Genomic DNA, 15352 nt, shown 5'->3' with positions numbered 1-15352 from the left:
GAATGTTTCGCTTAACTAGTGTGGTTACTTGGGGCCTGCGGTTATCACTGCAAACTGCGGTGTATGCCGCGTATCCCGACAGCTTAGCCGCTTCTCCGGTCTCTTGTAATGCGATAACATCGGGGGAAGTATGTGGTGCGAGAGAGGTAATGTATTGCTCTAAGTGTGCTCGCTTTCGCCGGAAGCCCCGGCAGTTCCACTGCCAAATGCAGTAGGTAACACGTTCTGGATTACTCGCAGCCATCTTTGTCGGGACGCGAGTACGGCTTCTTTAGGGGACCTGCTCTGGGACGGAGTAGGGTGTTTTCCAATTCTGTCAAACGGGTGTTGTGATTTTGAGCCAAAGTCGCGACCATGTCTTGAAGCACTTTGCGCGTGTCGTCCATGTTTTCCTGTCGCTGTTGTTCTCTTGCCGCAAAGGCTTGCTCAATTCTGGGCAGTAGTAGCGTTTCTAGTTTCGCCGTAAGGAGGTTGTCCATTGCGCGTTCGAGAGCCTTTGCAATGGAGGCGTCGAGCAATGTGGCAAGCTTACAATCTAATGCTTCGTTGAGGTTGCGTTCTATCCGCTGTTGCAGCTCAGTGAGAGCATCACAGTTGACATTTCCTTCTGAAGTGTATGCTGGTGCTGCCGCTTTTGAGATTGGTTCGAGAGCTTTGCGTTTGTGTGAGGTTGGTTGTTGGGTGGTTTGCGGGCAATCTATTGCAGGGACAGGAAAGATGTCTGCATTTGATGGTAAATGTTTGGGTTGTGGGTCTGCAAGTTGTGATTTCAGATTAGCGTTTTCTGTCTTGAGTTCTTGTATCTCAGCACGTAAGGATCGGAGCTCCTGCATGAAGTTGTGCATGGTAGCGTCACTAACTGTGTTCACTGGGGTTGCTATAGGTTGTGTGGTGTGACCTGTGTGGGAGACAATGCTGGCCCAGCTTACCTGGGGGGGTGCGTCTTGCACTTTAACTGTGGTCGTTCTGAGGCTTGCGTTTCCTTGCTGCTGCGGCGGTGTTGAATCCGGTCCGCTCCGGGAGTGACTGCGTCCTTGTGACTGACTGCGACCTCGGGAGCGGCTGCGTCCACGAGACCGACTGCGTCCTCGTGAATTGCTGCGTTCGGGAGCCTGCGGTTGTAGTGTTGACTTCGGTGTTGGCAGAGCTGAGTCTCCATTTGCAGAAGTCGATGGCCCCGTCTCCTGGTCAGCTCCTTGGTGTCCCAGTCGTAGGCGTTCCCATCGTCGTTGGAGTAGGAGGTGTGGTGTCTGGAAGCGGCGATGGCAGGACTTATCACCAGTCGGGTGGTCTTTGCCGCAGAGCGCGCAGCAAGGGTGACAGGGGTGATCAGCCGGCGGATTTACTGTGTCACAGCTCTTGCATTTCTTCTGGGTTGGTGTGGGGCATACATCGGCCCTGTGGCCGACGGTCCCGCAGATGTCGCAGACCTCGATGCGCTTCTTATGTAGATAGCATTTGTACTCTGCTCCGCGGTAGTAGACATGGTACGGTACCTGCTTTCCGTCGAATACGATGAGCACTGAATTAGTATTGCCCATGCGTCGGGCCTGCAGAATCCTAGGGTTCTTCTTGTAAACGAGACTGTTGGTAATGTCTTCTTCCGTGTCATATGAAGGGATGTTATGTATGACTCCTTTGGCTGTGTCCTCCGGCGGTGTGACGTATGTTGTGGCAGCGTAGCGGACTGCTCCGATGGGGAGACTGCGGATGCGACAGTATTTTTCGGCGTTAGACATCATTGGCGTGCTAACTACAATGACGTTATTATCCGTGCATGAGCGGTAAATGTCGTCCTCTGCTTCTTTGGTTGTAATGCCCGTGATCTGTAGTATTGAGTCGCGTATCTGGGCGTCTCCTAGTTTGGACACCTTGAAACCGTCTCTTGGGCGTATGACGATCTTGATATCATTCTTCGGAAGTCGTGGTTGCCGTGGTGCGCGTCGGCGTAGTTCGGACTGCTCGGTACTCTCGGTGCGTGCGCTTGCTGTTGCACGGAGGGATCCGTGTATGAGTAGGGATGATGCCTGCGTAGTCTGTCGTTGCTGACGATGGCTGACAAGCCACCCTGCTTCAACGGTAACTTCTTCGGGGGCTATTTCCGTGCCTTCAACCTCTACTACCTCCATGACGAGGGGAGGGACTGCACTTACTTGATTTCACGAGGGTGCGAGTCGTTGGGCGAAGTCCTCGGGAGCCGGGACTACGACAGTGACGCCGCGCACCTTCGTAGCTGCGGCGCACCTGTCTCTCGGCCAGACGGAGCAGCTGAAGATCTTGTTAGGGCTAGCAATCTTGTGGTCGTAGAAACCCTTGTCCTGGGTCCCTGGCGTCGGGACTGGTCTTGATCGGTAGCAGAACACTTCCGGAAGCTGGTTCCGACGTTTGTTTGGGTCCAGCGGTGATTGTTTGGCCACAAGAGTTTGAAATATACGGAGCCCATACGAGGCGCGTGCGCTCCGTCAGCGGCGTCGTCGTCGTCCCCATGAGCAGTCGGAAATGCAACTGGGTGTTCGCTAACAGCACATTGTATTCCTTTCGTGCTACAAACCGGCGAACGCTAAAGAGAAGACGTGTGCAGTAGTTGGCTGTAAAAATAGTGTCTGGTGTATCAAGGAATGATGGAATAACACGGAATAAACCTGTGTAACCAACCCCACGGACCGCTGCCACAGAAGGACTGCATCGCAAAGGGCTTGCATTGCCGACTCTTCGTGATGCATGGCTTTACTCGACTATAACAAATTTAACTCATCCACCAGCATTGTAACGCTAACTTCAAAGCAAAACTCTTCAACCCGGAGTGCCAGCAAGGATGAGTACCACTTGCTACGCAGTTTCTTGCATGTTATCTAGTCACAGCCACCTCAACTCACATTTAAGTTTACGTCCACTCTATCGATCACGTACAAATAAGTATACGAGCGCAGCCTTGAATCAGTCCTCCGAAGCGTGGGTGATGGGCTGCACAGACAGCGCACGAATGTTCGAATGTGAACGTTTCGTGACGGTACAGAGTAAGCGAGGGACTAGCGATAATACGCCTTTGCTGCAAGCTATTGCAAGGTATAGAACGTCTATGCTCCAACCGTTGTGCTCAGCGAGAACAAATCTATCGCACTTGAGCACACCAGCCAAGGATTAGGCAGTAAATAAACAATTGAATAGTGACTGCATCGAGGAACGTTACTGACGGAGAAACATGACAAGCCGCTGTTTCAAAATGAATGATAATAGAAAAAACTGAAGAGCGAAATACACTGATCCTGATTCAACTCAGAAGCAGAATGTTTAGACAACTTGGAATACATATATAGCCCCTCTTTTACTAAACCACTTGGACAAGTCGTATTGAGCTCCGAAATCGATTACGTGTTCTCTGAAGCTGTCTCTTAGGCCTCGTGTCGTACGCCCAGTCACCATGTACGGTATCCACCGAAACAGAGGAGTTATGAGAAGCACCGACGTCGTGCCTCAGATTTTAATCTGAGGCAAGCAATGGACGCATCCTCACTTGTTCACTTGCTCCACTTTATGTAGAATAATGAATGCCGCCACGTTACCTAGGCATCCAAAACTGATATGCCAAAGAGCGCAATTATTACGATGTTGCCAGGTGCGCATAGGTGACGTCATTTTTCTCGCCTTACAGTCGGGCGAGCATTAGCGAGTTTCTTTGTCATAAGACGACCTCTCTTGCTTCATAAGAACAAGAAAGGCACATTTAATTGGAAAATGTGAAAACGTAATCAACTCTAAAGGTAGGGAGACACGGCTGTGATTCAACACATAGCGCTCGAAGGTACAAGTACGAGGTAGTCGAGTGGTAAGGGAAAAAGTGGATTCCATACTTTCATTTCTGGAAATATATTAGCAGTCGTCTGTGTTTTGTGGGACAAAGAGAAAGAATACTACCGTGTGCGAAGTCAAGTCACGCAGATTTAGCTCACAAGGTTTTAGAAGTCTTAAATTTCCTGCTTCCCTACTCATCAAACTTTATTTAATTGCTTCAGCAATTGTCAAAACCCATGTATTAAGCAAACGTTGTTGACAATGGCACAGATTGGGTTGTGATACCAAAATTTAGCGGCGCAGTAACAGCACAGTGTATAGTTTTCTGTTTTTAGACATTTCGTACCAATAATTACCTCGCTGGAGCCGCCAAGAATGTACCAACAAATGGCAAAAGAACAATCTTAGCTGCTGCATCCTGTCACCACGTTCTACTAGTATACCTATCAAATTCATTCATTCATCCATCAATCTATAACTGCCGTACGTTTCTTTGACATAAAGCCATCTACAATACGCTATAATTTCAATACAGCTGTTCAGCGTAATTGCTTTCAAAAGAAGCAGATATTGGCACTTACTCGATAATCTTGACGAAATCGGTCACCAAAAGTATAGAGAGTATAGCAGCCTTCATGTTGACTGTTCTTGTAGAAATGCAAGTTTAAAACACACCTATGGATCGAAAAAATGGTTTTACGATTGCTATTTCTTATGTAATAAGAGCCACTAGGTCCTTCTTTATGTTGTTTTGCTGTATAGGCCTGCTTCATTTCTCTTTCCTATAAAAAAAATAAAAGGTGGTGAGCGCTCAGTCTCTTTGTGTTACCACACAATGCGAATAAAACAAAACAAATTCCTGTTTTAACGTTGACGTCATCGTAGCATCTGTTGTCAGACGACAGCTAGCTCAAATGAAAGACCAGGCACTTCGCTGGAAGTCCTTTTTTCTAATCCAGCTTATCATTACAAAGCGAATATCTGTCAATGAGAAAACTGTAGAGCAACACGAAAAACTGCCGATACAGCTTTGTGTTGCTCAATACGCGCTACATAAAAGTGTTTTTCCGAGCGTGAAAGAAGCCCGCGAATACGGGCAAAGTGCCTCGAGTGACCAGCAGAGCGGCAACTACCGTTTGCGTTTAATGGGAAGGGTGAGGAGCGAGGAGAAAGTTTATATATTCAGAGGACTTAGACAATGGTGCCTCTTTACGCCGCTGTTTTTTATGATGTACAATGCTAAGGATGGAAGGGGCGCTAGAAGGAATCAATATCGGGTTCAATCTCTCATACAGACAGGCGGGCACGATAGTAGAGCAGCAACTTCCAGGTTTGTTTTATACGGCAGACATTGTATAGCTTGCTGACAGGCAAAGGGATATGCAACGTCTGGCTAATGTCTGTGGACAGGAAGGTTACCTTTTAGGGTGGAAACTTAGAGTTAACGAAAGCGGTTTTATCGGTGCCCTTCAATACTTTTCATCTGGTCATGAAACTTTCCCGAATGCTTCCTATACGAACAGAAGGTGGCACCAGAGGCGCTGGCGTAAGTAGAAGGTGAGCAATCTACCGCACCAGATGGTCGGGCTGTGCGATCACGCAACACTTTCACGAGGAAGGGTGCCTCCCCCACATTTATTCCAGCGTCTTTGCAAAGTGAACATGCAAAGGTAACGTTTGCCAAAATAATGTAATCTGCGATGCGTTTGTGTTTCGTTTGACTGTTTCAATTTGCACTTTGTCTAGTTAGTTAGTTGGATAAGTGAGTTATATCTGACTAGCTATCTCAATGTGTTAGTTATTGGTTGATAAGTTAGTAAGTTAATTATGTTTGCTTATTTATTATAGTTAGATACGTTATTAACAAATAATCTTGTTATTTTAGTGATTAGCTGAAAATTAGCAATTAGTTATTTGTTGGTAGTTCGCTTAGTAAACGTTAGTAATTATTTCGTACAATTAGTAATAAGTTTGCAAATCTCGTAATTAATATAGTAATCAGTTCGTTAGCTTTGTTAGTTCGATAAGCAGGTCTTTTCACGCGCAATTACATAAAAGGGCGACGCGAACTTCCTCTGTAGTTGGTTTCTAACGATGGAGTAGTCCAACTGTACAATAAGAATTGGGTGAGCATTATATGCTTACGCATTTTAAAAGGAACTTTCCAGTAATGCCTGAGAAAGTCTGATGCTGGGCAGTTATCATCTCTAAAAAAAAAAGGATAGGTAAGACATTCAGCAAAAACTAAATCTTGGTGGCGTAAGCCACCGCCCCATTTCAAAGGAAACGCTGGCATCCATCTATCCATCCATCTATCGGCTGTGTGGGTAGATTCGTAATCAGGTGGCCTCTTCTTTTTTTTTTTTCACTAGACTTCTTCAGGCAGGCGCCTGAGGAAATCCAGCGAGTTGTACGCGTCATGCTGTGCTCGCAAATTCTCAGAGCTTGAGCTCGTACAGACTGGAGGGCACGGAAGTTGGTGTTACCGGTCCCACCCAGCCGCCTATGGCTCTGCGTGGCATTCACGAACTCCTATTCATTCTGCATCGGAATGGCCGACAGCCCTACTTGCGACACCTGCGGCTGCGAGGAGACGATTGTGCACCTCCTTTGTGACTGTCCGTGTTACAACTTGCCAAGAACAGTGCTCGTGACCGCGCTCGAAAAACTGGACAATCGCCCCTTTACAGAGGAAAAAGCTCTAGGACACTGGTCCAGACAGACTTCGGCACTCAAGGCCTTAAGGGCTTTGCTGAAGTTCTTAAGGACATGCGAATTGTGCGACCGTCTTTGAGTGTTGTAGCACGAAGTATCGCGTTCCTGTGTGAATTTTCCGGTTTCATTTTTTTTCTCCCTCTTCTTCTCTCTCCTTTAATTCCCATTACCACTTTCCCCGGCACAGGGTAGCCAGCCGGTACTTACACTGGCTAACCTCCCTGTCTTTCCTCCCCTTTGTCTCCTCTCCTCCTCCTGTGCTCGCACTGCAGAATTCATTTTGGCGAAAGGACCACACCCTTTAGATACTAATTATCGTCCGTAGCGATTGACTACGCCTTCTGTAATGTTGTGATTCCTTAACATATTATGCTCTCTGATGAGAAGTGAAATATGTCAGCGGGATTGAAAGTTTCCCATGATTCTCGCGATGCAGTTCAAAGCGCTTAGTCTGCGCGGCGCATCATATCTTGGCTTACCCAATTTTCTTTAATGTAATTGTTTTGTTTGCTTCATCTACATTTTTCGCCGTGTGAAAAGCTTTTATTTCACGTATTCTCTTGCTTTGTCTTGTTAAAGCCTTGATTTTAGGGACCATTTGAATAGCACGGTGTTTATTGTCAAAAACAACGATGCTGTGCATTCTTACATATTAAGTAAAGGCGGGTATAAGGTGTCTCTCTAGTGGAAATGCACCTCTAGAATTCAGAGCACGGTAAAAGGCATCATCCCCTAAAACGTCACGTTTTCTTTATTTCTTTCTTGTTTTTAATAGGAGGAAAAGGCGAAGAAACGCTCTCCTGTAAAGGACACCGGTGCCGTGACAGGGCGGATGACGGCTGTTTGAGTCAGCCCTTATACGAACAGCATAACATGAAGCGTTTGCTCATATTCTCAGACTGAGAGTGGCGCCGACACTGTACACCTATCTGGTGGAAATAAAGGCATTGCCTTGCGTTTGATCCTCGCGCAAGGGTAATCATGTAAACGTGCGTGAACTGTGCCGTTAGACACGCGTTATACGCACGACTTTTTCCAACATTCTCACAAGAAAATTAAATGTAACACGCACTTTAAGTTTCCACTGAATGAAATCCATATCTTTAGTCCCATACGCGGGCAGCGTTTTAGAATGTGTGGTTTTATTGCAGGCATTTGAAATTACCAGTGCAACATGTCCAAAGGTACTGCTTCTCTGGAAAGTGGGCAGTGATTCCGCCAGGCCAGGCAAGTCTGCGCTTTGTTTTTGTTTGTTTGTTTGTTTGTTTGTTTGTTTGTTTGTTTGTTTGTTTGTTTGTTTGTTTGTTTGTTTGTTTGTTTGTTTGTTTGTTTGTTTGTTTGTTTGTTTTGCAAATGTCGTATCGGATTACCTGGCTTCAAGGCGGATCGCTCTCGCTTTTGAACTCTTTTTAGGCATGGCTTCAACGGAAACCTATGGAGGGTGTCACGTCAGTTTCCCGGCCCTGCATGACAACCTTCAATGTGGGTGCCGGCATAGTGCACTACGTTTTGCTGTAATAGATTAGAGTGCCCGAAATCATAGCATGATCCGAGTGATCTATCCCGCGAATTCCAGTAGCGCCTTCAGAGCAATAACTGGAATTGGCCGCAAGAGGAGTAAGAAGCGTGATAGAAAGAGTCATGTAAACACCTACGATTGTTGGGAATAGATAAGCACATCACTGAAAGTTCTTTTCCTGTGCCTTGTGGGCACTCATTCCTTAACTGTCTTAAGCGAGAGTGGTTTTGCTATTGATTGATATTTATGTTTCTCGAGGCAAGCAGCAACATTTTTTTTTATCACTCAGCACTGTGAGCTACCATGCGATGAAGAGTTACGTTATGCTCGGGTTCATTTCGATGGCTACTCAGATAGGTCAGCTTCCGCTAAGCCGCATGTGGACTTCGTCTCAATGGAATAATTTTAAACAGATGCCTGAATTCTGCTACGGCAAAATGCTGTTACTAGAAAGAAATGGATGAAATTGTTTGCGTGTAATTTATGTGCAACTAACAACTAATATATGTGCAGATATGATGCTTGCGTAAATCCGAAATATTAGTCTATATAGATGCCATAAAATGACGCTCGCGCTACTGTGTAACCTTCTTTTTTTTTCTTCCTGTGTACTAGCCAGTGTCGTCCCATCCCAGTGCGCTCGTGTCCCACGAACGCTTTGAGTATAACCTCCTGCATGTGAACTTTCCCAAGCTCTAGACGACAGCTCATATAGCCTGCACTTCGTACGCCTGCTAACTTCTTTTCTTTTATATATATACTCATGTAAATTAAACATTTGCGGCCTTCCCCCTCGTGCTGACTTGCGGGCTACTTTTGAGGCGGCTGTTATGCTGGCCGCAGATCTTATTGGACAGGTCGCGCACTTCGTGGATTGTGCGCATGTCGAGCACGTCGTCGATCTCGAGCTCGTCGCGCATTTCTCAGAAGCTCGGCATATCGCGCACTTCGCGAAACGTCCACGTATCGCGCGTTTCGCGTATCTTGGTCACGTCGCACGTGTCGCAGATCTCGGACATTTCGCGCATCTAATGGATCTTGCGGACGCCGCAAGACGTCGCCGCCACCAACGCCACCTTGCGGACGTTGACGGCGCGGTCGCGGCTGTGGAAGTGGCTGCGGATCCCGCGCTAGCGGTACAACTCCACTTGGTATCTGGCAGCCGTCTACCAGACAGACCATGTCGGTACGGTTCCCGGCGTACCGGTGACACGTACAGTTGGTGCCGCACGATTGTCCCTCAAGTCTTCCGAAGCACTGCGGGAAGAAAAGAAAGCAAAGGGACCCGTCAAGATGTGAAACAGTGAGCGAAGCAAATTGGCAGACTACTTAATCCGAGAGGAGTAATTCAAGGAAGCTGGCCAAGATTGCGCCAACACTTTAACAAGCATGGATCTTGTGTTGATACACGATATTGTCAGGCGTTGTAACGGTAATTTATTCAATAAGTTTTCTCATTGCAATCCAAACCGTGACTCCCACCGGTGGCTTAACAAAGTGCGCATTTATTTCGTTAGTAACACAGCCGAAATACATGTACAGTATATTGGCAAACTGCGTACACACGTATGCATCCATGGCTCTTCTTGCTAGGTCGAAAGATCGGTCGCGCTCGAATTTTCCACCAGAGACATTTATACCTGGCCTTCTTATTTACTTGGCATTTGGTGCAACATGAAGGGGCCCGATTCGGGCTCCCGAGAACGAACTACTAGAAAACCGGTTCCGGGAAATTCAGCTGCCAAAATAATGCGTACATTGTCAGGGTATTGGTTACTGCCTTCATTCACTCTAAAGAATAGGTTCAATATTAGCCCAGAAGAAAAGTTATGCAGATCCCACGCACCGTGGGAATCGATGTAAGCGGAGCTTTCTCCGCTGTTCGTGTTCAGTGACGATATTTGGTGGTAATGTTGACGGCCTTGTGACAGTCGCGATGTGACGCTAACTTTTACCTTACGTGCACCACTTTTGCCCACGTTGTGCACATAACACCCAGCGAGACGTGTTTTGCTCGAGGCGCTATTGCTCGCCATTGTTCGTAGCCTGCGAGAGAGTCAGCACTACATGTTCATTCCCTGACACGGGCGCATCGCACTGTGACTGAAGTGTTTGATTTGCTGGACAGGCGCTTGCGTGTTGTCGACTTGCGTTGCGGTGCTGCTTCAGCACGGCTTTGCATTTGCACGCCCTGTGTCAGTTGTCCACATGTACAAACATGCACGGTGCTTGTTTTTTCAGAAATAGCAGAAACGTGCCGTATCATACCTTGAATTATAATTTTTACAGCTTGTCCGTAATTGTGGCCGTCTCTAGTAGAAGCGTTTCTTTTATTGAAGAGACCCCAAGCGAAGCATGCTTTCCAAGGGCAGCTGTCCATTCTCTCGCGATCATCCCATGTATGCAAGCTGCCACGAGTGTATAGTGGCTATTATTCAGCCGATACCATTACTGTCTTACCTGCTATAGAACGTCAGTAAAAAAGTAAGCGCTGCAGCTTCTGCAATGCTTGTACGGGGGCTAACGCGTAATTACAGCCGACCAGAGGGCATTGTGTCGATGGCCAGGGAGTTCCAGAGGGCATTTTGACAATGACCAGAGAGCTACCGAGGGCACTGTGACGACGTTCACGAAGTTCGCGCTGGAAAGTGCTCACGGAAGCCTCTCCCGCGTCACCATGGCTCCGATTCTGGTCGCGGTAATATAAGGCAAGTTTTCTGGCAGAATAAACCATGCCGTACGTTTAGCATTATATATAATTTGTAGTAATAGGAAATGTGGCGAGAAAAAAAACATAGTTGTACGCACGAGAACGAAGAAATGCGCTGGAAATAAATTTGGGCATTATCTTATTCGGGTCCATAATTTGGCCCCAGGTAAGTATCCGGGCGAACTCTAGCATGGCATGGCCAGATGAAGTAATATGGCAGTGTTGGTAGACTCGCTGAACTAGATAACAAACTAAGCAGTTCTGTGTCAAAGTGGCGCACCTGACCATTCTTATGGGCCATTTTCTCGATTCAGTTTAGCGATGATTTTAATATTTAGAAAGTGATGTCAATACAGCAATGTCAATACAGTGTGCGGTAACGTAACAATTTTCCAGTATCGCTTAAATTTGTCTTTTTCTTATTTTCTTGCAGAGTAATTTATCTTCAAGAGTGCTGTACCCCAGATCTGATATTGTAGCCTGTCACATTTCTGAAAAATCCAGCATCCACGATACCCCTTGTCTCATATATGCCCCATTGAAGATACACACCCCTTTACTGTTCTCATCAGGTGTAAAATAACATTCACGGAAAAACCCACATCACACAAGCTTACGTCGTAGGTGCAAGCTCCGGTATCCCATGTGGAATCCTCTTTAGGAACGCCGCTTCTGTAATTGCGAGTGATTAAAAAACCATTAGCCACCCGATACGTTAACCGACAAAACCACACAAAATCCGTCTACGTGAAGGTTGCATCAAGCTGTCAAAGAATGTCATAAGAGTCAGCTGTCGTGAACAACAAAACAAGGGACCTAAACTAGGAGACCTCAGGCCATGAATGGATCGAGCCCTTCAGATTAGGTTTAAATGGTTGAATGATCTAAATTAAGTAATAAGCGTAAATAACTCATAAGTCGGAAAGGGCCAGGAAGCATTAGATCATGGAGTAAGAATAAAAGGCAGCAAGAAGGAGACTAAATACTAATAGGGGAATGGTGAAGCAATATCGCAAGGACTGGGCAATATCATCGATAATTTCACAATAATATAGCCTTCAAAAAGAGCCAGGTCTGGTCTCTTCATCTCACGAGATTATATTTGCACATCCAAGTAGCATCACATTTCGTGAGTCGCTTGTGCACTTTATATTCACTTCACAACTCACAAAAATTACTACAGGGTTATTTACGCAGTGTTATTTCTAGGGTTATCTATGGAGTACAATTTCCACAGCATGTTCAATCTGAAGTATTACGTCGAAAGTAAGCACCCCAAATAAGTACCCCGTCACAAAGCGATACGTATCAGGCATCAGCTTGCATGAAACAGCAGCATCCGAACGCCATAGACTAAACAGCAGACACCCCGTCGTGCAGAGAATGGATACGGTAAAGTCATCGTAGCAACACTTGCCCTTTACGTCAACAACAGCAGATTAACCGGTTAAGTTTTAAGTGGGTGTTTCAAGTATATCCGGCATGCCATTGTCTTCTGTCAAAATCGTCTCATGACCTTGACAGAGTCATGTCATCAGTCAGAACGAGAAACATATTGTGGACTTGCTCCTGCTGTTTTGCCATACCGATGCACAGAACAATTGCAACACGTTTTCGCCATGCTTCTTCATCCAACGTAACCTTCGAACCTCTTTCTAATCAATTTTTTCGCACACTTTAAAAAAAGGAAATGCGCACTGGAGCATGAGCTATTGTGCTGTCGGGGATAATGCTGCTGTCGAGGACAATGCTGGAAAGTGGTCGCCAGCCATTCCGAGAAAATACATTCTAGCTACTTTCATAGTGTCGTAACGGCATATCGATTTTTGTGAGCCAGCTTTGGAGGTCTGGTCTGCTCGGAAACAGTGACTTTGCTGCAGGAGATACTACTTCTAAAGGTAAAATGCACAATAATATTAGAATTTGCATATTTACTTCTTGCGCACACTGTCCTACAACTTCCCAGAAAAACAAAGAGCAGCAAGAGGAGTTCTATGCTGAATTGTAGTATATCTAAAAATTAAAGGGTAGGATAAGCGACTTTTGATACAGTTACGAAGATGATAGCCGAGTGCGAAATCTATAATAGTTGGGAGGTTGTCTTTTTATTTTTCCCCCTAGGACGAATCACTGATTGCGATAGCAAGATGTGGCAAAAACTTAGAGCGCTAAAAACACGAAAGACGTAGAAAAAGAAACACATGCGGTCACTCACAGCTGATATTTAATGCACATATGGATAAATACATATATAGAAAGTGGACGCTTCGCGCATGTGAAGATGACGTAGAAAAACAGCATGCATATAAGGCGCATGTGAATATCGATTAATAAAATTGAATTCTTTATCATGTAGTAATATAATTCCCCCCCCCCCCCCCTATCGTGGGGAATTTTGAGCGAAGTCAGTGGCTGCTGCGCGCCTCTCTGATTGGCGAGCGGAAACGCACGACAACGGTAGCGCCGGCGGCGCGGATGCGCTTCAAGCGTCCGTATAATCGCTATTGCAATCATAAGGCTGAAATGAGAAGCGTTCTGCCGAACTTATCTTAGAGAGATAAGCGACTGGAGGCAATGGAACGATGGTTGATGTGATAAAAGACTGTAAGCGCGTAGTCTGCTCGAGGAGCTTCCAGCCTTTTACGGGGATATGCCTGACGAGCTCGAGTGCACTCGACACCATGAAAGTGTGCTAAAATAATACAACTCAATCGCTAAAGTGACGCGAAATAAGGAAAACAGTTTGTATTGTAGAAAATATTCGCTTATAATATTTTGAATGTAGGTGCCACAACGGTGCCTGTCAATGATCTTCTTATGTAGGCATTTGCAAAATATAAACTAGCGCCTAAGTATGGTCGTCACAGAATGCGCAATGGCGCTTGATGCTGTACACATGCCAGCATTCGCGCAACTACAGCGCAATCAGGGTATGCGTACGAGATACGCCAATATATAAGAAAATATCTCCAGTAATTCATCAGCGATCCTACTTGTTAATTTTTTTTTAAACGTGAAAATCAGTAAATGGGACACTTGACTACACAAATAAACCTATATAACGTTATTTGATGAAGATTTAAAAGACGGTTCAATAGCAAGATAGCCATGTCAGTCAGCCAGTTAGCCAGCCAGTCAGAAGAAATTTCTGAGAAGCCTTAGGTTTGCCTATAAAATCGTCCACTCTAGTAGGAGTATTTTCGCGATTTATTAAGGACCTGGAAAGCCATTGTTTAAGGGTATGTTTGAGAAGCAATTTGCAGAAACAGTACGTAATCTTCAATGGCCTGGTGAAAGACAAGGACCTAAATCTAGTAGTCTAGGAGTACGTTTTATACTTAATCCATGAAGTACGAGAAGGCTTGTCTCATAAGTGCGTTTGCAAACTTTATAAAAAACTTCGCCTGCAGGAAACCTACACATTACAAAAAATATGTAGTTTGAAATAAAATTATAACATTTGCTGCCCAAGCTTCATGAGAACCGCAGACATCGGGATGGGCACGATAATCTTCAGTACATTTAATGCCAACACATCACCAATTAACGAATGATGCAATACTTTTGGGGTCTGTCGCAACTGTAATATTGCTCAGGCAATCTCCAAGCCTAATGTATCGCTAGAAACTTCGTGCCTAGCGCCAGTTTTCATAAATACGAACCCGAACTGTGCCGTGAACTGCATCACTGTTCCAATTAACTGTTTCCAGTACTGCATTATTCTACAGTGTGGGAACATAATTGCTAATGAAGGAGCTCGTTTCGGCGTGCATTTATCTTTTTTTTTCGTGTAAGCAATGCAAGGCACAGAGTATCTGGATATATGTCATGAGTACGAGCGGTGTAGGCGGCGCCACGGTCGAGGAGGGAGCGTGAAAGAGAGGAGAAACGAGGAGGGGTGAAGACGTAGGAGGAGAGTGTCGCTACTTAACGAAGTTTAAGGGGACTTTAGGCGAAGGCGGTGCTTGATTGCCATTCGCGCACATGCTCTGGGAGTGTAGAAACGCTCTTACCTACTCTGCCTCGGACAAGTGGAGAAATCCCTCGGAAGCTCACTACTCGCCAACCAGCAATGGGCCGTCCAGCAGGACTGCGAAGTGACCGCCAGGTCCGGTCCCTGTCCTGTCCCAACGTGGGAAACGCCCGCTTTGCGCTAAGCGCGTCCTGCAGGGCCACAATAAGGTTTTCCGGTCCAGCACAGTTCTGCTGAAAGTGTTGAAGTACTAGATCTATTTACCTAGATCCTGTGATAACCTCTTTTAACTTGAAATCTATTTCTCCACTTCGGTAAGGAGTGGTGCAGAGGCCCCTTTAAGTTTGTGCAATTGCATCGCGCCCACAACCCCAAAAGTTGTAATTGAAAAAGTTGATTCACTAAAATTTTAGTAAGTCGATATTGTATGGACAAATCTCGCGCAAATTGCAACTTCCGTAAATGCTCTCAAGCTTTATCAGTAAAAGTTTTTTTTGTCTAGAATCGACAATTTTTCGTAATCGGGGACAGTCGTCGTACAAGCACGCGGTATGGGTGTCTTTCCACGTTATTCTTTCCTAAAGTCTGTTAAAAATGCATTACAGCAAAGTATGGTATGGTATGGTAAAACTTTAATCAAGTC

The 15352-nt window shown here is 45.7% G+C and overlaps 1 protein-coding gene across 1 annotated transcript; it reads right to left on the bottom strand.

The window, feature by feature from the left end:
* Nucleotides 1-230: 230 nt before the first annotated feature.
* On the bottom strand, nt 231-2129 carry LOC126523044 (uncharacterized). The gene has a single exon (XM_072288930.1). It carries the CDS (start codon nt 2127-2129, stop codon nt 231-233), a length of 1899 nt encoding a protein of 632 aa, XP_072145031.1.
* Between the last annotated feature and the right edge of the window lie 13223 nt (nt 2130-15352).

The sequence above is a fragment of the Dermacentor andersoni genome, chromosome 6, assembly GCF_023375885.2.
Source record: "Dermacentor andersoni chromosome 6, qqDerAnde1_hic_scaffold, whole genome shotgun sequence".
Classification (NCBI taxonomy): domain Eukaryota; kingdom Metazoa; phylum Arthropoda; class Arachnida; order Ixodida; family Ixodidae; genus Dermacentor; species Dermacentor andersoni.
This window is presented reverse-complemented; position numbering and strand designations above follow the sequence as displayed.